The following is a 21,076-nucleotide window of genomic DNA, read 5'->3' on the forward strand; positions in this document are numbered from 1 at the left end:
GGTCGGGAGCAACGACAATTGTTGACGCCTCTGCACCATCAACGTCGTTTGTACTCGTATCCAGTATCGTTGTTGTCACGCCCTGCATCGGCGTGGGTCCGGTAGACTGCGCGGCCAATCTGTCCTGCGCGTCCTGCTCGTGTTTCTTGCAATGTCGGAAGAGCACATCACTACGTGGTGGGTGTTAGCATGTCGAGGAAGATACCTCTGTGAAAGGGGCTCATCGTAAACATGCCTGCGGGCGTATGACTTATGGCAAACTGGGCACCGATATGGTCGTTCTCGTGTGTCTGGGCAGGGATATCAGTGGGATGTCAGCGGGATCAATGACGGTGAGACTATACGGGAGCGTTCGTGACGTTTCAGATGCTCCGTCTTGGAGAAGCGTCTATTACAGGTGGCGCATACGTTGGACCCCATGGCCCAGGAGCGAGAGAGCAGCGATGAAGAAGCCGAGATGTGAGTAGAAGGAAAAGTACGGAAAGGAGGTGAAGCAAGGATAGCTGGCGCCAGATGACTATCCCAGCTTAGGCGAGCAGAGTCAACTGGGGCACACAGTCTCGGCACATCACGACGCAATCCCCGAGTAGCGATTGGTTCGTCAAGCCTTTCCCCGGACTCTAGCAAGTGCAAATGCGGGGAAGCTTGATCACACACGCCGGTTACCGAATTCCCATGAACTCCGAGCAATCCGTGCGTGTTGTAGCTCAAGCGTCATCGTCATACCCTTCTCTTTACTCCATCCAGCATAGCTTGGTTGGGAATTTAGGGACCGGTACTTTTCTTCTGTTTCTCTGCTCTGCCTTTGATGCTTTATGGCACTCGGTTGAGGCGTCATCACATAGCTAGCACCAGATCACCAGTCTAATGTCTCGCTCTATCCTATCCTCCCTCCAGCGCTGTTTCATTCAGATTCCACTTCGGCGAACTCACACTACAGTTTGAATAGTGATTTTTACAAATCTTGCGACAGGCGCCATTCGTCCTCAAATAGCATTTCTCCCGTACAGTAAATGGCCATGGAGTGCTAAAGGCGGCATGTGGGGTCATCTTGCTCATGTAGAGAGCTTCGTCGAGATCCTGCTCAATGTTCCACTCACACTTCCCCGGATAGACACTAGGACGGATTCGTATGTGGGGAAGGGCAGAGCGTATTTCACGCAATTCCACATTACTGAGCGGTGCCGCGGTTGTGACGGTAAATGTGACATTCTTGCTCGAGGAACATCGAATTAAAGTATTGATTTCTTCAGTTCTGTGGCAATTTTCCCCGGTTAATACGCCAAGTCTTGTACCTCTGTTTCTTCTGTCAGATTCCAAACAGATTTCACAATGACGACGTATACTTTGGCCGAGGGTGACTTCCATGCTCTCCAGGGTAAAACGATCTTGATCATCGGCGCAGCCACAGGCATCGGGCGTGCCGCTGTTGAGATCGCACTCGGTGAGTTCTCTCTCATGTTATGCATTGCGCAGTCAGTCTGCAAGAATGGGACCATGTAGAACTGACTCGTTTCGTGGCGCGTGCCAGAGTATGGTGCCAACGTCGCTGTCGGGGATTTGAACGAAGAAGCTGCGACTACGCTGTTACAGCCATTCCAAGACCGATCACTCTTCAAGAAATGCGATGTCTCCAAATGGGATGATGTCTTGCAACTCTTCCAGGACACCGTGTCCAGGTTTGGTGTGATCCATAGCGTGCTCTCCAACGCCGGCATCAACACACACGAGGATCTTCTCACCGAAACATTTGACCCGGGGACTGGGAAATTGCTGCCTCCCACTCTCACATCAATCGATGTCAATCTTGTCGGTCAGATCTATGTTACTAGATGTGCGCTCCATTTCTTTGGCAAGTGGCCAGACACGCCTTGCCAGCTTGTTATGACCTCGTCCGCTGGCGCCTTCTTCCCTGCTCCGCCAATATACTTGTACTGTGCTGCAAAGGCTGGCGTACTCGGCTTGATGCGCGGCCTTCGTTCAAAGGCCGATGAAAAGAATTTCACCGTCAATGTTGTGGCGCCCTGGCTCACTAGTAAGTGTTCCTTAAAGCCATCTGTCCCACCATATATACTACTTACTCCGTAGTCAATTAACTGCTGGATTTGGCTGACAGACATCGTGTACAGTTACACCAATGCTCCTTGATGACTGGCTTCGCAAATGGACCCTTCCAAAAAACTCATCCGCAGGCGTCGCGCGTGCCCTTTTTCTTCCTGTCATCAAGCCGCATATAAACGGCAAATCCTTCTTCGTTGCTGGAAATGAGATTGTCGAGTTTGAAGACTCATTGCATGAAACAGAGCCTCTGTGGATGGGAAAGGAATTGTGTGATAATGTTCGTCAGGGCCAAGATATTCTTCTCGGCAAGAGTGAAAATTAAGTTTGAGACATCGGTTAGTCTTGGGTAGAATCTATTACAAGATTTGTGTCAAATTGTCTCGATATCGGTCGTTACTGTGATCGGCGGTGGAAGTCCCCCAGGTCTACAAGTGGCAACGGCACTTTGAGTCCAGCCTTCGGACTGATCAAGATGCACGACGGACCGGGGAGATATGATGAGGGAGCCCTCCGTAATGACGACAAAGCGACCAAATAGTTCGCGCTTCCCTCAGTGTGTAACGGTCACCAGCGAAATTTGTCTAGTGTGGTTTGCCATGCTTAGAAAGGCGATGCGCATCGTTTTACAACGTCAGGAGCCCAATTAGGAATCATCCAGACGGCCACGTAGTCGTAGTCCCGGGTAGCAACTAATGTGAGAGCAGCCGGAGGCTACATGACACAAGGGAAGTGAAAGTATTTATAATCTCTCCGCTCCAATACAGTGGAAGTACACAGCATAAGATGGATGTCTTCTGTCCGAGGTCTTGTTGTGTCTGGTGCTGTTGTGGAGGCTCTCTACGTACGGTGCTTCCTCCACATCCCCACACTACACCACCTTACTGTACAGTTCTATTCCACAACGGTTTCTGAACAATCAGATCCTCCACATGCGTGGAAATCCCGATCTCTATGTGGAAGGATCAAATATTAGAGATAAATACCATATGCCACATAAGCCTCGCAATAGCACAACAATTACACTTTCCCTCTCTCATAAGCTCATTGGATATTTCCACTATTTTCGGCACTGCCAGCTTGAATCTCACCATGACGTCCACCCTGCCATTGAATACATATAGGGACCCGGATTACGAGCGGGCCCATCAAAGCACGTTCGCACCGCCCAAATCGCGGCCTGTCGAGCCTGTGTTACCACCTGGAGTAAAGCAAGCTCAATTTGATGAAGCGTTAAAGCAATTTGCGTCCGCAGTGGGGACAGAACAAGTTTTCATTAAAGAGGCTTTGGCTCACTACATCGATCCCTACGAAGTTTGTGAGAATGATGCATCGCAGAGAAAGATGCCAAGTGCTGCTGTGTGGTAAGTCAAAGACTTTGGTAAAGGGCAGGCTTGCGATCGAAAAACTCTTCACTGACGTTGACTTCATTTAGTCCTGGCTCGGTAGATGAATTGCGGAGAATTCTTCGAGTTGCAAATGAATTTAGCATCCCATTTTGGACCTTCTCCAGAGGCAAAAATTTAGGGTGAGCGGCCCTCTCTCATCAATGTCCACTGTTTGTTGTTGCTCTGACAAGGGGCCTGGTAGCTATGGTGGACCGGCGCCCCGATTGAATGGGTCTGTTGCCTTGGATTTACATCGAATGAACAAAATCATTGCAGTTGATGATGAGTTTGCATACGCTGTCGTCGAACCGGGTGTCACTTTTAACGATCTTTACAATTATTGCGTCAAAAACAAGAAGAAAGTCTGGCCTAGTATGCCATCTCTAGCCTGGGGAAGCGTCACCGGGAATGTGAGGTAATCCCTCCTGACTTGCGTAGCGCATATGCTGACGGTAACTACAGACACTGGATCGTGGAACTGGATTTGGATCTAATTCGAATCACCATCAATGCATAGCAGGATTGGAGGTCATGCTTGCAGATGGAGACGTGGTTCGAACCGGACAGTTTGGCATTTCCAACTCCCCTTCCGCTTTCCTCTCCAGGTTCACTTTCGGGCCTTCTCTTGAAGGGCTATTTCTTCAGAGCAACCTCGGAGTGGTCACGCGGCTTAGCATATGGATGACGCCTCAACCCCCGGCCTTTATTTCGTGCTCTTTCAGCATGCCTGAAGAAGAAGATGTAGGCATCATGGTTGACGCCTTGGGTAAGATGCGCCAAAATGGCACCATTCCCAACGTCGTGTGGATTACAAACTTCGTCGAGTGGCTCTGCATTCAGGGCAGGCGATCCAAGTTCTGGAAAGGTCAAGGGCCAATCCCTGACTGGCGTCTTGAGGAATTGCAGAAGGAATTCAACGTGGGTTTCTGGACGGCGAAATGGGGTCTGTATGGGCCGAAGCGGATTATTGAGGCTCAATTAGCGGAGATCGATGATCAGCTGAAAAAGGTCGCACCCGCCGGCACACTAACCGGGAAGCTTTTCGTCGGAGAGAATGGAAAGCTTCTGGAGGCAGAAGTAGTTCCTCCTGAGCATGGTCTTATGCTCGTGGGGGTACCCTCGTTGTTCAGTCTGCCTCTTATGGAATGGGCTATCCTCAATGACAAAACCGGAAAGGCGGCCCATGGAGATTATGCTCCGGTTATCCCCTCGTCGGGAAAAAGGATTGTCGAGTGGATCAGAGCGTGCAAGCCGATCTACAAGGCCGCTGGTGTTGACTTCATGGCAGACTTCTTTATGCATGAACGACACGTCATATTCACGAATATGTACGCATACGACCAGCAAGATCCCGAACAATGCAAGCAAGTGGAGCGGCTATACATGGGAATGTTTGAAGAATCCAAGAGGAAAGGCTATGGAATGTACCGCGCGCATGTCCGCCACATGGGTATGACACAGGGAGTTTCGGACTCAATAACAAAGGCCTCCCGCTAACATGGCGTGCTAGATTTGATCGCAGGATTGAACGACTTCAACAATCACGCATACACTCGGGTTGTTGAGAAATTGAAGGTAAACTCCCTTGATTGATTTGGTTTCAAATAACATTTCTGACCATTGTGAACTAGGACGCTCTTGACCCACGTGGAATCCTGGCACCAGGAAAGCAGGGCATTTGGCCGCAGAAATATCGGCACCTGCGGGAACTTAACCCTCAGTCGCCGAGAGAGACAAAGATTTAATAGTTCATAATACTATGCATTAGTTTTATTCGGCTATTAGGATATATTATCTGACGTGTCATATTATTTCCTTAGACTAATAGGTCATCTTGGCTTCCAGCACGATCGGAAGGCCGGAAACCTCAGTTTCTATCGGCAGAGTGAACGCAGGGTAAAGTGGCTTACGGGTGAGCAACTACAATAGTACTGAGTGAGGGAGTGAGCAGAGGACACTAAGAACACGCAACCCACCCAGAGGCAGAGCTGTGATGACTGCGATAGTGTTTTGGCGGAAAGGTCGGATAGGGTCAGATTTGGGGTCCGGATGAATCGCACAGCTGGGTAAAATAGACAGCTTTTTCAGCTGATACCATTTGATCAAATGGATCTCTGAGAGGTCTCAAAAGAATAGCCCAAAAGACTGTCAATTGAACGAGATGCTAAGAAAGGGATGATGTTGTCTAACAGATCCTGTCCGGGACCTTCCCAATTTATGGCCCCAATAGGTCTGGCTACTGGTCCCTACCCGGTACGGTATTTCCTGTTGAAGGAACCCACCAATCCTAGCCCTAGTAGCTGCAAACATCCGATCAGATGACCTTTATCCCCGAAGACCGGAAAGCCCCGACTCAGTACAATAACCCCTACTCATTTTAATAGCCTATCCTGCTGATTTGATTGTCACAAATCTGATGTTACATCCACCTTTGCCAACAAGGGACGAGAAGACCTATCCCATTTTGGGTCACACACACAAGAACATAAGGATAAGGTGGAGATTAGTACGGGATGTTTAACGTATCAATTTTATCATTACGACTCTCGAATCTTTGACGGCTTTGCAAGAGAGTTCGCGCTATCTTTCAGAGGTGATCTCGTATTGAGCTGCCGGGCTCTGGTCTGCTCGCACTAGCAGGCCGATTGCCGCTTTGTCGGACTTTCGGAGCCTTTCTCAGACCCCGGTCGTAGGAGGCACCCCGGAAAGTCCAACGGGGTATTATGAAATCTCCGCCTCCTGAGCTTCTCAGTGGACGGAATCACCAACGCGTATATCTATATAATCAATCCTACATCCGGTTAAAAATATTGGCGAATGAAACGTGACTTTATCCACTTACGCGACTTCGAATATACTATGCCGTCAACTACAAAAACGGTCTTGATTACTGGGTATGACTAACCCTAGTTTGTTTACTCTAAACCTGCCTAAACATACATGCAGCTAACTCTTCTTGAGGTGCACACCCGGCGGCATTGGATGCGAACTAGCTCTGGCATTCCATCGGCAAGGTAAGGAGAACGTATCTAGAGTATTTTCTTACTTGGCCTAACACAATCTAGGTCTCCATGTTATCGCAACTGCGCGTCGCCTCGATGTGTTGAGCGATCTCAACGCGCTGGGAATAGACACTTTGCCGCTTGATGTTACAAAATCGGAGAGTATCAACACGTGTCGAAAGCAAGTCGCAGAAATCACTGGGGGATCTCTGGATATTTTGGTCAATAATGCGTAAGTTTGACCAGTTCGCACTCAATGCTACAATGGGGTGAAACCAGTCCTTTGTCATTCATGGCTAAAAAATTCTGTATATCATAGAGGCGTCTCACACACAATTCCGGCTGTCGATATAGATATGGATGATGTCCGAAACACCTTTGAGACTAACGTCTTCGGCGTCATGGCCATGGTCCAAGAATTTGCGCCCCTTCTTATCGCAGCCCATGGTCACATTGTCAACATTAGCAGCACAGCATCAGTGGCCCCATACGTCTTTGGGTCGGTGTTTTGCGCAACTAAAGGCGCTATCAACTCGTACTCGCGCACTCTACGACAAGAACTGCGACCTTTTGGGGTACGAGTTACTGTGGTGATGGCTGGCACAGTAAAAACGAGGACAACCAAGCTGTACCGCCAACTTCCTTCAGGGTCGATTTACCTCTTGCTTGAAGAATTATTCACTAGAAAGCTTACCTACTCAGAGAATACGGCAAAAGTGGAGGCGAGAGATTTCGCTGAGCAGCTAGCTGTTGAACTTTTAAAAGGTCGGGGGTGGCTATGGGGACTTATTGGAGGGAGGGCGGACTGGCTCTGGATCGGTGGCAGTGCTACCACCGTCAGAGTAGCGCGATGGGTTGGTGAATGGCTTCTCGATAGTAAGGCTTACAAGATGTTCGGTCTTCATAAGCTGGAGGAGTTGGTACGCAAGCAAGAGACTAAGGCTGATTAGAACCGTTGTTGTATCTATTAGCAATCGTCCCTCATATCTGGAAATCCACAGCCGCTAGCATGAGCAATATCTGCGTTCCTTTGCTTGAGCTGTGATGCTATTCACGTCCGGCTGATCCAATGTTCCCAATACCTAGGGCATCAGCTACCGTAATTGCTTTCTATTGCTGCGGTCCTCACCGCCCTCAATTATCACGAATACAAAAGCATCTATTCAGGTTAATCAATACATCACACTCGCTCATCCAATACGACAACCATATTTTAATAGCATGAGTGCGCATCCGGGACGGTCTCAATCAATGCAATTCCGTGCCGGGTGTCAGATCCAGCCTTGTCTCAGAAGGTCGCCATAAAAGACCATTAAATGCCGTCATGTAGCTAGAAATCAATAGTTTCTATTCGCATCAATGCGATGCCTCATTTCATCAGATGCAACAACGTGGCATCCCGTGCTAGGGTTACGTTAGCAAACAAGCGAGAGTATGGTGTTATCACAAGATCAAAAATTGAATAACGTATCAGCATAATAATTGACTGCTTATAAATTTCATCTTTCAAGCAAAAGAAATATGTACATAATCGAAAGTTAGGCCTCAAGGTTTCCATGCTGACATGACTCTGGATGAAGCTCTCTTCAGGTTCAAACTCATTCGTATTTCTTGAGCTTAGTCCCTACCACTAAGCCAGAATCGTTGCGCTTGTGTCCAGGTTCTCAGAGGGTCTTAGATCCGGGGCCTTGTGTCCAATCCTCGTGATTGTAAAGCGAGCTGCATCCGGCCATGGTCATTTTTAAACACCAACATAGACCGAAGCATAAAGAAAGAAAGTGCGCCAGGGATGAAGACTTAGGTCTTCAGTGTCAACACAGCAGGCCGATAAGGCAGTAGTCCATAGTCGCCGCTGGAGCTGGGAGATCGTCCCTGGTACAGAAACTGCAGGTTGCACGGATCAATCGTCATTGTCTGGTCGGGGTCGCTTCGAATCAAGTCGCCATGGCTGATGTCGTTAGTCCAGGTGGCACCGCTGTTTGCCTTGCCGGCGAAGGGCTTGCTCTCGGTTGCGGCCTGCGCTGTCCACGAACCGCTCAGGCTGGTGGCTGTGAAGGAGCGGAAGTACCGGCCGTTTGCTCCAATAGCCTCGACAATCATGAGGTACTTGGATTGACCCTTGACAGTGTAGACTTGAACTGCCTCGAACAGGTTGTTGCTCGAGTCGCTGAGGACCACCTGCGAAGACGAGCCGAAATTCCCTGGGAAGTTTCCGATGGCCATGCTAGACCGATAGATCTTCCCATTGTCTCCTGCAAAGAACAGATACATGTTGGAACTGTCCCCGATGAGAGTCTGGTCGATGGCGCCAGTGCTAGAGCCAGTGATGGTCCCAGTGAAGAGCGTCTGCGCTGACGACCAACCATTCACATTGGTTGGGTCACTCGATGTGCGGTACGAGAATGTAGTAGGGCCCCATTGGTGTGCGAGAACCCAAATGCTCTTTGGTCTGAAGTAGAAGATCGTGGGCGCAATGGCAGTCGAGGTCATGCCAGTCTGGGTCGCTGAGCCCATCTGAGACCAGTCTGAGAAGGGGGCGAAGCCCATGGAGCCCCAGCTCGAGCCTGTGTCGTGGTTCGTCGCATACACGACATGCTTGCCATTGTAAGTAATGGTAGTGAAGTCCTTGAGTGAGACCCATCCCGACTTAGGGCTCGCCAACGCGCCAGTTGATGTCCAGCTGTACGTCGATGGAAGACTACAGGTTTGCGCGATGGCACCTCCTGCTGTAGCGAGCATCAAGATGCCGGTGGAAAGGTCGATGTTGAGTCTCATGATGGTCGTCTTCACTCAGAAATATAGACAAATAGAAGATGGCCGAGTGTGTGTAGAGTGCAGTAGGAAGAGAAACAAGAGGGCCGCCTGGATTTATATACCCAAGGCCTTGTTTATTTCAGTCGTCTTCCAAATCAGGAATTTGCCTCATTGATGGATAAACACAAGATGAATCAGTGTCCAATTTACCCCAGGTCAAATAAGCTAACAATGAGATGATTTGTTGACTTGATGACTTCATGGTGCACGGATCGTTACTCCGATTCTCCTCGCACTAGACCCTTACCAGGCAAAGTAGAGCGGTTCATGAGGCTCCGACACCTATTTTAAGTGGGCATAGGAATAGTAAAATGCGCGCCAATGGCGTCTCCCAACAGGATCTGTAGGACAGGTGTAAGGGTGTCGGTTTCATATGAGTATGGAGCATGAATCTAGCCACGAGGATCGTATGTGGGTATAACCATTGCTAGGGACGTATTCGGCTCTGTTCTCCATTCAATGCAACCCCTGAATAGCAGTCCTTACATAGCCTAGGATCAAGTCGCACAGACTATTTGATGGCCCAATAGACTTTAGTAGTCTCCGGACAGATTCGACATGATTAAATTCAGGGTGCTGCCCTGAGAGAGAGGTCTCAAATTGACTCCCCTGTCAGGGTCCAAAAAGCAAGAGTCAATGCTGAACTGCGCAGTCAAGCGGTCGGCCAACGGAGCCGATACGGCATGATTATGCCGTGATCGTAGGCTGTTCAGGGTTGACAAAACTCGTCCATAGAAATGATGATCCTAACCGGCAATCCAGTAATCATATTTGCCCCAGGCGTTTGGAACAACAGCTAGGCCATTCGCTGTCATGGAGGCCACGTCAATCAACCATGACAGACTTCGATTTCTCGTATTCCAGAACTGTTAGCTTGAATACATATGCCACCATGAATTTAGACATATTACTATTAGCAGCAGCTATGAATTTCCCTCCAATCTTTTTGAGGAATTGAGAGCCGTGTAATCCGTGCAAACAGCCGAGCCATCGTGGGTGAGAGGGGCCTATGCTTGGAATAAATTAAGACCCGATTGGCCTACACCAAAAGTACAGAGGTCTCCACATCGCTTGATGACCCTGGTCCAAATCGAACACGAAATAAATCAGATTAGCCTGTATCGGAAGATACCGCCAACTGTGACCCTAGAAATGAGGGGGTTCCATCGATTCTGTAACAAAAAACCATCTTAGTCTAATTCTGCAGGCTAAAGACCCAGATGATTGGCATCCCAGCCGGCCCCTGTGTCTTAATGAGGAGGGCGGCATGTAACCTCCGCAGTGGTCAAGAATGGCAGACCGACTTTTTACTCAACTTCAGGGAACTAGAGCGCTCGCATTTTCGTATGTCATGGTTAATTTTCAATACGCACTTATGAGCTCGAAGTCTTAGCTACTTTCCAATACTTCAAGAACGAGAATCTCGAGCAATGTAGAAAAATGGCGACCTGTCTAGTTCCTCGACGGCCTTCCACGTCATACATATCAAGACAAACTCCCAGAAATCCCCAAAGATGACTACTTTCACTATATCAAATATACGGTGGGCGAGGATTCTTTCAAGTCCTATTGCATCTATACATGCTTCTTCGGCGGCGATTCAAATCCAAATCGCCCAGGTTTCCCTCGACATACCAAGTCGCCGTCACCTTGACAGTTATTACGCCAAGAATTCCATACTTGAGTTATTTCTTTCGGTTCTTTAACGTTCCGACAGATAAAAAAATGCGGTTATCACTTACTCTCTTCGCCCAGATCATTAGGTTTCACAACGCAACGTGGTCGCAAAAGGTGGAGCAGTCGGCTTGACTACACAATTTGCGATAGCCACAGGTAGCCTCGACAGCACAATGGCCAAGTTCGACATGCCAGACTGAATGGTCTTCTCCGTGCTTTCCACAAACAGTCACGCTGAGTCACTCTCTGAAATGACCCCTTTAGAGGCTCGCCAGGCAACAAGTTCATCTAGGGAGTCTTGGAGACTATGAGCACCCTACCGCTGACATGCCCGACCGGAAACATTTCATGCTCGACGTCAATATGGTCTGAGAAGCTCTCAATAAATAGCATGGAAGACTAGATGAGACAGTGATTCAAAATGAGGTTTTGGCGGTGCACCCAGCCTTCCGGTAGGTATTTTTGGGGGAATAGTCCAAGGAAACGCGAAAGTGGGTGACGAAGGCGAAGTAGATGGTTCGGGAAATATAGCAACCGTAGCATCGCCATCTCTAGATTGTACGACGTCTGGTGGCCGATGAACGCATTGTGAAGCGGCAAAGGGAGTAAGAAGCCATTTCGAGCGTATGAGAGCAGTCGAACGGCCCCCAGATGCAGTGTGGTAAAGGGGGAATCCTTGGTAGATCGTATCGTTGTGGATATTGTAGTGCTCGAATTATGGCAGATATCGTAGTAAGACGAGGAAGGCAAAGCAAAAGATCCAATTTAGCATCAGCATGATCGCAGATGACAATATTTTCGTCTTTTTCGAATAGGACTTGATTTCATTGCGATTCAGCCCATATTAGCAGAGTGTAAAAGATCATTTACAGGATCAGAACGTATCATGAGTCCTCTGCATATTCAAGCTCGATACTGCGATTATAGGGATTTATCAAGTCTTAGGTAAGTTACGGGATGAACATCTCGAATAGCACTCTTGCCGGATCGACAAGTTCCATGTCAAGAAATTCCTTGCAGCCATCCACCCACCACACACAGGCCTTATCATGGGACAAAGCATGCTAAGAAGTCATTGGTTAGCGGTACTCTGAAATTTTACTGGCACCCCTTGGATTCCATACGTATGCATGGACTCATAGCCCAAGAAATGGCAGTCTGGATGCTTTTAGCGCGGCTGCGGGTCATGTGTCAGTGTTGCTATTGTCAATAACTAATACATGGTTTCAATCTACCTGATGGTATCTTGCCAAGCTAAAATGATGTAAAATAAAATAAAGAATTCATGTTTCTCTCACTGTGTATTACTGCTTGTTTTCTGTAGCAACAGTCTTCCCCTGGAACAATTAGAACCGGCAATGATAAGCTATAAAGGCTACGATGACAATGCAATAAATTAAATAATATTGATTACAAGTATAAAGCAAATACTTTTTTTGAAGGTTCTTTAGATATAGAGGTGAAGTATATCAGATCAGACCCCGTTACAGCCAATTAACCAAGGCATCATAGTTCAGGGTTAACAAGAAGATAAGTCTTAATTATTAAAAGAGTAAGTGCTAAGTAGCTACTTTAATTAAATGAGTATCAAAGCAGTTGTTTAAATAGCATTATCTAGAAGTCATTCAGTCTTGAATACCATATATACACTGACCCGAAGATGTAGTTCGCAACTTAGGACAACAATGCGTCAACCAAATCCAGAACGGACTGGACAACGGGGTAAAGAGGCAGGAGAGGGTTGTAGACCTAGTGACCTATTAGTATACAACCAAAGACAACGAAAAGATAAGAGGCAACTTACCGACTGGCACCGAGCGTTGTAGTCGCTGGTAGACGCCTTGATCAGAGACAGCTCATCGCCAGGAACTCCCAGCTTAACCAGCTCGCCTGACGTGGGTGACACCTTACCCCAACCAGGGCCGGCGCTGGGGTTCTTGATCCACTTGACGAACCAAGTGTGGATAGAGTCAGCCAGCTCCTGCTGCGCGGTAGTGACGCCTGAGAGAGCGCTGAAGCATTCGTTGCCGCCGTGGAAGAAGGGCACCTCCGTTCCGTGGGTGGGCGCAGTTCCAGGAACACCCACGACGTTGTCGTAGGCACCGAAGAATCGATAAGCCCAGGTGTTCTGCACGCTGCTGCGCATGTCGAGGAGGTAGTCCACGGGGCACTGGAACCGGGCGTCGCCATACTGGTCGCCACTGCGGAGCGCCTCGCTGGCATAGTCGGACTCAGGGTAGGCCGCAATGAGGGCAGCGTCAGGGATATAGGCGCTGTCGGCATCGAAGGTGTTGATCCATGACGAGAAGTCGCTGTTCTCGGCTCCGTAGACGAGGCTGAAAATAGTTCCCTCACCGTTGGACGTTCCGGTCAGGAGGGGGACGTGAGAAGCGTACTTTCCGGCAGCGAATCGGGACTGGTAGTTGGAGAATCGGGTGATGTCGTCGATGACGGGGGTGAACCACGTGTTGAAGGTAGAGTTGAAGTTGGCCGTCTGGAAGGCGTAGACATCGACTTCACGCAGGCAGTCAAGTTGACCGTCACCGGTAGAGCAGCCGACTTCCTCTGCGACAGCATCAAGAGCCTGGTTGGCGGGGGCATAGGCTGGGCCGGACATGGCATTGGCGCTCATCTCAACGGCACCCTTGAGCCAACTGTCGGGGTGGTTCCAGAGGTAATGGTCGACCTGAACACCGCCTGAGGAGTGGCCACCAAAGACGATGTGATCGGGGTCTCCTCCGAAAGCTGTGATACTGTTAGCAAAGTGTTGATACATTGTGGACGAAGGCATGATGCGCACCCGCGATGTTGTCGTGAACCCACTCCAGGGCCTTCTCCACATCCAGGATGCTGAAGTTCTGCGACTCCTTGCCATCCTCCAACTCGGACGAGTGAGGGGAGGCAAAGATGCTCTCGCGGGTGTTGAAGTTGACGTAGACGACACCGTTGCGAGCAAAGTTAGAGCCTTGTATTTGCGGGTTGCTGCTTGAGCCTGTGACCATGGCACCACCGTACATGTAAACAAACACCTAGACAAAAGTCAGTCAGCTGCGACTTTGTTGGTCTGTAGTCTCTAGTGGCAAACTCACAGGCAGCTTCTCTCCCTCAATGGGCGCCCAAATGTTAAGGTTCAGGCAGTCCTCGCCCTGCTGGCTGAAGAGGGTGCCGGAAATGGCCTGAGGACATGTTGGGCCATAGGAGGTCGCGCTGAAGCTTGAGTTGGACTTGGGAAGGTCCTTAGGTGCCCGCCATCTGGTGGAAAGGTGTTAGCTTGAATGACACATAGATCAATGTGCTGTAGGTCGGGTGTGTGCCGAACGTACCGGTTCTCTCCGCCCGTGGTAGCAGCGAACGGGATGCCCAGAAAGACCGAGTTGCTCGAGCTGTCGCGGAAGCCCTTGATGGTGCCCTGGGGAATGACGGCAGTGGGGATGGCCGGTAGGACTGTGCATGGAGTAGCAAGTCCAGGAGCAACGAACGACGCAACAAGGACTAGGCCTGTGGCCTTGGTGAGGAGATTGGCGAGTCCCATGGTGGCTGAATCCTAACACACTGGCGGCAATGGCTGAGGAGCAGAAAAGGTGATGATCAGCTTGACGAGACTTCATATGCAAGAAATACAAAGGCTCGCTAATGAGACCTACGTAACGTGCTTTAACACGGCCCACTCACAATTTACGTTGCAGCCTCCTTTTGCGCTCGGCATTACTACGAGAGCGGCCAGAGTGGCAAGGCTGATTGCTCAGGTGAACGAGAACTACGCCTATTCAGAGTGGAGAAGAGGTGCAAAATACTAGGTTCCCTGGTCGGCTTGGTCAGAGCATCCGGAGTACTACGTAGTAGTTCAGCCGGTATGGGAGGGGTTTTGTTCCGGATGGTCCGACTGACTTGGCGTTCACTAGTCGAAACGAACCGTCCATTTTACATGAATGCACATTGGATAATTCAACTTAGCTTGGACGGGAGGCGGGAATAAAAGACATTACTATCAAGCCACACTTTAAACCGGCGATCCGGCTCTTTCCGTTAATTCATTGTGTGGTGAACTATAGCAAGAATACCAATAAAACCTGCTCTCGTTCCGCTTCCCAACGGCTGCAATTCCTTCTTATATTGAACCAGGGGACAGCGCCCGCTCGAACCCAAATCCTTGAGGATCCTGCCTTGACATTGCAGTCTTTAGTCGGAGCTAGGTGACAAATATTGACTAAAGGCTCCATCGTCGGAACTTGGAGTGGAGAGGTGGATACACTCTGGTTGCAAAACTCCCCTGCAGCCAAAATAGTTCGCGCTGCCTCGGCTGCCCGTATAGGGAATTAATCTGCCGATCCGTCGTCTCTCCGCTTAATCGTCGGAAGGATGGTAAAAACCTCATAACAAGGATGCAGATTTCCCACCAAGTTTATGCAGACTCTGCCCATGCACTCTGCCCATGCAGTGTTAGCGCAGATCATTAGCTCGCCAAGGCCTGCTATATTCGCCGTACTTGCGTGACTCTCAGGGGTCGTTTTTCCATTCAGGGGGTTCGCCGATCACTGATTGCGACACGGCGGAGAGTTGTTCGGAAGCGACCGATACAACTCGCGTGGCAAGACGAGGGACTTTGGCAAGTCAGGGCTCGCTTCGTGGCTTGTTCCCTGCTTCAGTGCAACCCTCACAAGCATGTCCCATGAGCTCGTGACAGAGCTCGTGGCAGTTGCTGCACGAGATTCAATAGTCCCGGACCTGAGCCCGCAAACATGTATATCACCTACCCTTGCCCATACCATCCTGGCTCACCTGTTCCGTGGCACCGGGAACCTCAGGTGCCGTGTTCCTGCAGAAGCCATGCTCCTGCAGACGCCATGGAACTAATGGAAGAAGGTGTGCTCACTATTTCGTATGCACCGCAGCGAACCCCCTGCTCGTCGTTCCAGGCCAAAGCAAGCCCCGTGGGTCACGGGCAGGACGGAAAACAGCTACTGGAATGTAGATCAAGAAATAAGACAAGACCAGAACCACATTCCCCCATGCCACCTCGACATCAGCACCATTTGAATCGCAATGGCAGAGGGTCTTGGTCAAGTGGTAGGTGCAGTCCCTTGCGTTGATCTCGAGTCGTGATTGTGGGCCGTAGATCAAAGACGCTGACTGACTCCATCTCAAGGTATCGTGGTACGTCTGCACCATCGTCGCCTTCATCTTTGTGGTGGCACGGCTGTGGATCCGCGTCAGCAAATTCGGGTCTCTGGCGCTTGAAGATGGCTTCATCATCTTGGCGACATGCTGTCTCGTCGGAGACCTGGCAATCCAGCAGTACATGTGGAACCTGGGCATGGCCGAGATGGGCACCGCCAGTCGACAGGACTTCATCCACATCATGCAGGTGAGTTGGTCGCGATGGAGTGATGCCGGTCTTTGTGCTGATGGAGTTGAAGATGATTGTGCCCGGATCGATTCTCTACGTCTCGTCGCTATGGGCCATCAAAATCGCCCTCGTGCTGTTCTACAAGAGGCTCGCTGCGAGAGGAACAAAACTACAAATCATTTACAACGTCGTGTTGGGACTGCTGGCGGCTACGTGGACTCTAATTTTCTTCCACATCATCTTTCAGTGTTTCCCGCACAACAAGAGATGGTCCCTAGATCCGACATGTACGTGCAACTCCAATCGAGAATCAATGTACCAGCTTTTGAAACTAACGACTCGCAGACCAATGTGATCCAGCCAACGCGAATGTTAATTACTGGATTACTATCCTCTGTAAGGATCCTACCCTTGCTGCAGATGACATGTCAATTGTGACAAACTAACTTGCGTGCAGTGAACATCTTTAGCGATGTGATCAGTGAGTGGCGATCGTGATCTCCCATTCCGACGGCCTGAACTAATGGTTTGCAGTCATCAGCTTGCCCATTTCGATGGTTCTCAACCTTCAGATGAAGTTCAAGCAAAAGCTCGGCGTGACCGCAATCTTTGCGCTTGGATTCTTCGTCGTCATCGCGAGCAGTATGTACAATTCTTGCCGGCTAAAAAGATATGCGTGCTGACGAGCATAGTTATCCGAGCGTACTATTCGAAGCGCAACGAAACCATGCTGACCTGTACGGTCTCCATGGTTGAAACCGCTGTGGCAATCATAGCCACATGCCTCCCGCGTTCGTCACCTCTGTTCCACTTGCCATTCTTTCCTCTTTACCCAGCGCTAACATACATTTCACAGCCCTCCGAACCGTCCTCCTAGGCCATTCGTCGAGCGCAGGAACCGGCTCCAACTACGGACACTACGAACTCTCCTCGGCCGGTCACAATCGAAGTCGACGAACCCAGCAAAGTCGCATCACGACCAATATTGTTGGGGGAACACAACAGAGAGGGAACGACTCTGAGGATGAGTTGGTCAAGGAGGCCGTGTCGGTCGCTTCAGGGGCCGGTGGGTCAGTTGCGTCTGGCACAGGCACTCGAACACAAGACAAGAGCGGGATTACAGTGAGCACAACGTTGCAGATGCATCATGGGAGGGGGGACGCTACAAGATCCGAAGCGAAGTATAGTAATTTTGCTTAGTGGGTTTATCCTATCCCTTTCTAAGTCTCTATGTAATAGTAATACCCTAATATCTTGGAACAGCTAGTGTTGCATGATGGAGGGCCCTCCAACTGCGACGTTAAGTGGTCTAGAACTATTTATGTTCTGGGAAGATGTTGCTTCAATAGGGAGAGTCAGCCAGGTTCAAGCTGTTGTAAGTTTCCGGCACGTATCATATGTCTCCATATGAGAGACTAGGATCAGGGAATTTGGGTAGCGACAATATTTTATTCTCGGAATATAGGGAATAGTTGTCGCTGGAGTCTTAATAATACTGGATACCGGCCAATTATGCGACTCATATGGATACGGAGAGTGTTAGGTCCAGGAAGCGCGGGACAGTTTTGCTTACCCTACAGGACATGTTTCCTAAAACTACACTCCTATATATCACCAATATACCTATATAATCACAAGAGACCTTGGCTATACAGTGTGTATTCCAATATAATGCGGCGCATAATTTTCTAAAAGCTATTGATGGTTGGAAACCTGCGTGATAGTGATATCTCTATCGAATTGCATCAAGACTTGGGGAAAGCATTCCAGCACATACTTTGGCAACTTATTGCTGCCTTTTTGCTCTAATGAAGAAAACAGGTGCATCTCCCTGTTGATGACATGCATCGTGCCTGTTGGAAGCAAGGTTGAAGACGAAATAGTGAGCTTAGCAATATGTACTATTATGGCCTTCACATCGGAACATAGGTGTTGACTGGGTGGGATTGCATGTCCGCTTGGACGCTACGGACAAGGGAACGCGTGGTCGCGTCATGCACCAACCGTAGGGTAGCCGCACCGTGGCGATGAGAGACCAGTGAAATTAATGGACCAGGTTTACGGCCAGCTGAGACTAATTAAAGATGATACAATGTAATGAACCATCGGGACCAAAACAGAAGCCCTCCAAGTTAGTTCCTCTGTAAAGTCAATGATGGGGTGGAAAGAGGCAGAGGTGAGGATTTTGGATGCAGGAAGTCAACAGTTGCTGGTAAGACACAGCCCAGCACGTATCCAAGAGGGAGGCTCGACGTCTTCCTGATAATCAAGGTGTACACTAGCGCAGTTGGATTTGGAAAGGCCAATGCGACCTCACCTCGACCTCTCAATTGAGACATTATTGACCAGTATAGCCACCTCTGATTGCCACAGTACTGAAGCTCTCTCTGCAACCATGGGATACTGTGTCCTTTGTGGAGTTCCAATCACTCGGCGGCTCCATGAGCCATGGCTAAAAGAATTCCGAGCCGGTGAGTTTGGCACTACAACTCAAGCAGCCCCGAGATTGAGCTGACACTGCTTCGTAGTGTGGATAGAGGATGATGAGTGGGACAATGTCAAGTTGTCTGGAGTTGGCATGTGTGACGAATACGACGATGTCGTCACGGGTATTGTTCCAAGCGACCCTCGCTGACGTCACGATGATCCTGTTGATCCGGACTCCCTGATTGAGGTTGCATTGAAGACATTCAATCTGGAGTATCTCGTGCACCCCGAGACTAGCCGGTACGAGCCAGAGCCATTTTGATGTTGGGCGTTTCATTCATCCTGTTGGAACATTCTCAATACAGACTTCACACCAAATCGTCGCCTTCTTTTCGAAATCTGCCTCTCCATGCCCATCGGCGTGGATAGTATCATGGATTGGGGACACAACTACGGAGGAGCGGCAGACCTCTAGAGCAATTACGAAACCCCCATCCCAGGCAGTCGGTTCTCGGACTGGGCATCTATACCTCAGGACTTGCAATCGGATCCGTTCGATATCCCCGGCCTTGAGAAGGCTATCAGACAATCTGTTCGCCTACAAAACGACGCATTCGAGTCTCGCTTCAGCACCGACAACCTCAATCTAGCGGGAGATAAATTTTCCCGCTCATCACCAGAACTTCTTCAACTCATTGCCACCCTCCTTCCGACGTCCGATGTTCGTTCAATTCGCCTAGCGTCCTCAGGCTTCGCCATATTTAACCTACCAGAGAAATTCTGGGCATCCCGATTTAAACGAGGCAATGAGTTTGATCATATACCCGAGGCCCTTCATAACCCTCCAGAGTCCTGGAAGGCGCTATATCTATCGCTTAAAACCTGGGCTTGCGATAATCCCGGTGTGGCCAATCGGAAACGCGTCTGGGGACTCGCTAAGCAACTTCAATCAATACTCTCTCAGATGGAAGGTGTTCATTGCAATGGATCCCCCTTGAAAACTTGGTTTGAGTCTCCCAGGGCAGCCAAGTTCTGCGAAGACGAAGGAGAAATCTCTTGGCGCACAGCTGCACGTGGGATCAATGCCCCAGAAAAGAACTTCAGACATGGCTGCCGAGTTTTGCGGGCCCGCGCCTTTCGTTTCTTACAACCTCTCGAAGTACAGCGTATTTCTGTATTTTTGTTCACACCGCAAGCGGCCCGTTTGTGTCTGGTCTACTATTTGTTCAGAAAGGAGGCCAACAGCATGCTCTCGGATACCTTCCCACCACCAAAGTGTTCCGATTCAATTTCCCACCGTCCAACGCATCCAAGGATGGGAGCTTGCTCTTGATAGTCGGGGATCAGAGCAATAGCAGTTATTACTGACGACGGCACAAGGTCTCCTTGGGCGGGCGAACCGGGAGATTTTCCAAGATGGCACTTGGCTGAAGCTGAAGGCATTTCTGCAGTCAAGGTCGAGCTTGAGGTGAGTTTCTATTTCCATATTTCTCCATTGCATTTGACCCTGAGAAATAGTGGATATGTGTTGACTCTTCTCAGGGCTTGAAACTTGTTTCATTGAGTCGTGACAGCTCGAGTGAGCCTCCAAGAGATAATGAATGGCGAAGCACGTGTCTTTGGTATCCTCATGTACCGCCCGAACGATTGCTATTCAACGGAAGTGAGGGTGACCAACCGCCACATCGTTTTGACCTTCCAGTCACGACTCTCTTTTTCGATGGACCAGACTGTCGAAATCCATCAAAACTGGTCAAAATTGTCGTTTGGACATTTGACATAGCCTATATCGCTGGTATCGAATTCTTATTTACCGACGCCTCGCAAAATAGCCATCTGGGGCACATCGGCCCATTAGGTGATGCCTATACCCTACCAAGGACGTTCGAAAACCCTCAAGATCATCGCTTTCCAATGTCGATTGACGGTTCTGGAGGCGAAGAGTTGAGAAGTATCGAAGTACAGGAGAAGGGGGGATATCTAGCAGGACTGAAGGTATGGATATGATCATGTCCGATGATGTCTTTGTTGATCGGTGCTCATGCCGCGTTATGCAGATCCGCACGAGCTTTGACCGAGAAGTCACGACTCCCCAGCATCCGTTCGCAATCGACAAAAAGTGGACTATTGTTCAACCAGCAGGTTCAAAGATTGTTGGTTTATTTTGTAGACATGTAAGCCCATCCTTTCCGAGCTTCAAGTCTTATTAGTTTTCCATAAGCGAGAACCTCAGATTCACGAGAAAGGGAAAGAGAGAGAAATTCTAACATCGCATCAGGGTCGCATTCTTTGGAGCCTGGGCTTCATATCAACTATCCCAGCTATCGATGATAACTAAGTTCAAGCAATCGTCTCTTCATTGC

General features: G+C 49.4%; 7 protein-coding genes across 7 annotated transcripts; 5 read left to right on the forward strand and 2 right to left on the reverse strand.

The window, feature by feature from the left end:
• Positions 1-1,332: 1,332 nt before the first annotated feature.
• On the forward strand, positions 1,333-2,383 carry BGZ61DRAFT_552054 (uncharacterized protein; the record flags this gene model as incomplete). Its single annotated transcript, XM_046255522.1, has 3 exons — positions 1,333-1,444; positions 1,532-2,035; positions 2,130-2,383. 3 exons carry the CDS (start codon positions 1,333-1,335, stop codon positions 2,381-2,383), a joined length of 870 nt encoding a protein of 289 aa, XP_046100879.1.
• Positions 2,384-3,150: 767 nt separating this feature from the next.
• On the forward strand, positions 3,151-5,191 carry BGZ61DRAFT_535826 (uncharacterized protein; the record flags this gene model as incomplete). Its single annotated transcript, XM_046254314.1, has 6 exons — positions 3,151-3,422; positions 3,494-3,586; positions 3,649-3,856; positions 3,909-4,896; positions 4,957-5,021; positions 5,078-5,191. The coding sequence occupies 6 exons, from the start codon at positions 3,151-3,153 to the stop codon at positions 5,189-5,191; spliced, it is 1,740 nt and encodes a 579-aa protein (XP_046100880.1).
• Positions 5,192-6,305: 1,114 nt separating this feature from the next.
• Positions 6,306-7,398, forward strand: BGZ61DRAFT_535827 (short chain dehydrogenase; the record flags this gene model as incomplete). The annotated part of the gene is made up of 4 exons (XM_046254315.1): positions 6,306-6,340; positions 6,408-6,460; positions 6,512-6,680; positions 6,768-7,398. 4 exons carry the CDS (start codon positions 6,306-6,308, stop codon positions 7,396-7,398), a joined length of 888 nt encoding a protein of 295 aa, XP_046100881.1.
• An 847-nt stretch (positions 7,399-8,245) lies between these two features.
• Positions 8,246-9,223, reverse strand: BGZ61DRAFT_359217 (alpha-L-arabinofuranosidase axhA-2; the record flags this gene model as incomplete). The annotated part of the gene is made up of 1 exon (XM_046241053.1): positions 8,246-9,223. The coding sequence occupies one exon, from the start codon at positions 9,221-9,223 to the stop codon at positions 8,246-8,248; it is 978 nt and encodes a 325-aa protein (XP_046100882.1).
• Positions 9,224-12,458: 3,235 nt separating this feature from the next.
• BGZ61DRAFT_520466 (Alpha/Beta hydrolase protein) lies at positions 12,459-14,577 on the reverse strand. Its single transcript, XM_046252451.1, has 5 exons — positions 14,263-14,577; positions 14,029-14,191; positions 13,740-13,968; positions 12,744-13,684; positions 12,459-12,688 (listed from the first exon to the last, which is right to left on the reverse strand). The coding sequence occupies exons 1-5, from the start codon at positions 14,469-14,471 to the stop codon at positions 12,614-12,616; spliced, it is 1,617 nt and encodes a 538-aa protein (XP_046100883.1). The 5' UTR covers positions 14,472-14,577; the 3' UTR covers positions 12,459-12,613.
• Positions 14,578-15,707: 1,130 nt separating this feature from the next.
• BGZ61DRAFT_457160 (uncharacterized protein) lies at positions 15,708-17,963 on the forward strand. The gene is made up of 9 exons (XM_046246618.1): positions 15,708-16,006; positions 16,086-16,304; positions 16,357-16,573; positions 16,632-16,682; positions 16,744-16,767; positions 16,821-16,928; positions 16,979-17,077; positions 17,143-17,485; positions 17,550-17,963. Exons 1-9 carry the CDS (start codon positions 15,983-15,985, stop codon positions 17,551-17,553), a joined length of 1,089 nt encoding a protein of 362 aa, XP_046100884.1. The 5' UTR covers positions 15,708-15,982; the 3' UTR covers positions 17,554-17,963.
• Positions 17,964-18,681: 718 nt separating this feature from the next.
• On the forward strand, positions 18,682-21,051 carry BGZ61DRAFT_496624 (uncharacterized protein; the record flags this gene model as incomplete). The annotated part of the gene is made up of 8 exons (XM_046251040.1): positions 18,682-18,757; positions 18,815-18,895; positions 19,079-19,134; positions 19,189-19,895; positions 20,061-20,181; positions 20,256-20,708; positions 20,771-20,887; positions 20,992-21,051. 8 exons carry the CDS (start codon positions 18,682-18,684, stop codon positions 21,049-21,051), a joined length of 1,671 nt encoding a protein of 556 aa, XP_046100885.1.
• Positions 21,052-21,076: the final 25 nt, after the last annotated feature.

This window comes from Ilyonectria robusta, assembly GCF_021365365.1.
Source record: "Ilyonectria robusta strain PMI_751 chromosome Unknown BGZ61scaffold_18, whole genome shotgun sequence".
In the NCBI taxonomy this organism is placed as follows: Eukaryota; Fungi; Ascomycota; class Sordariomycetes; order Hypocreales; family Nectriaceae; genus Ilyonectria; species Ilyonectria robusta.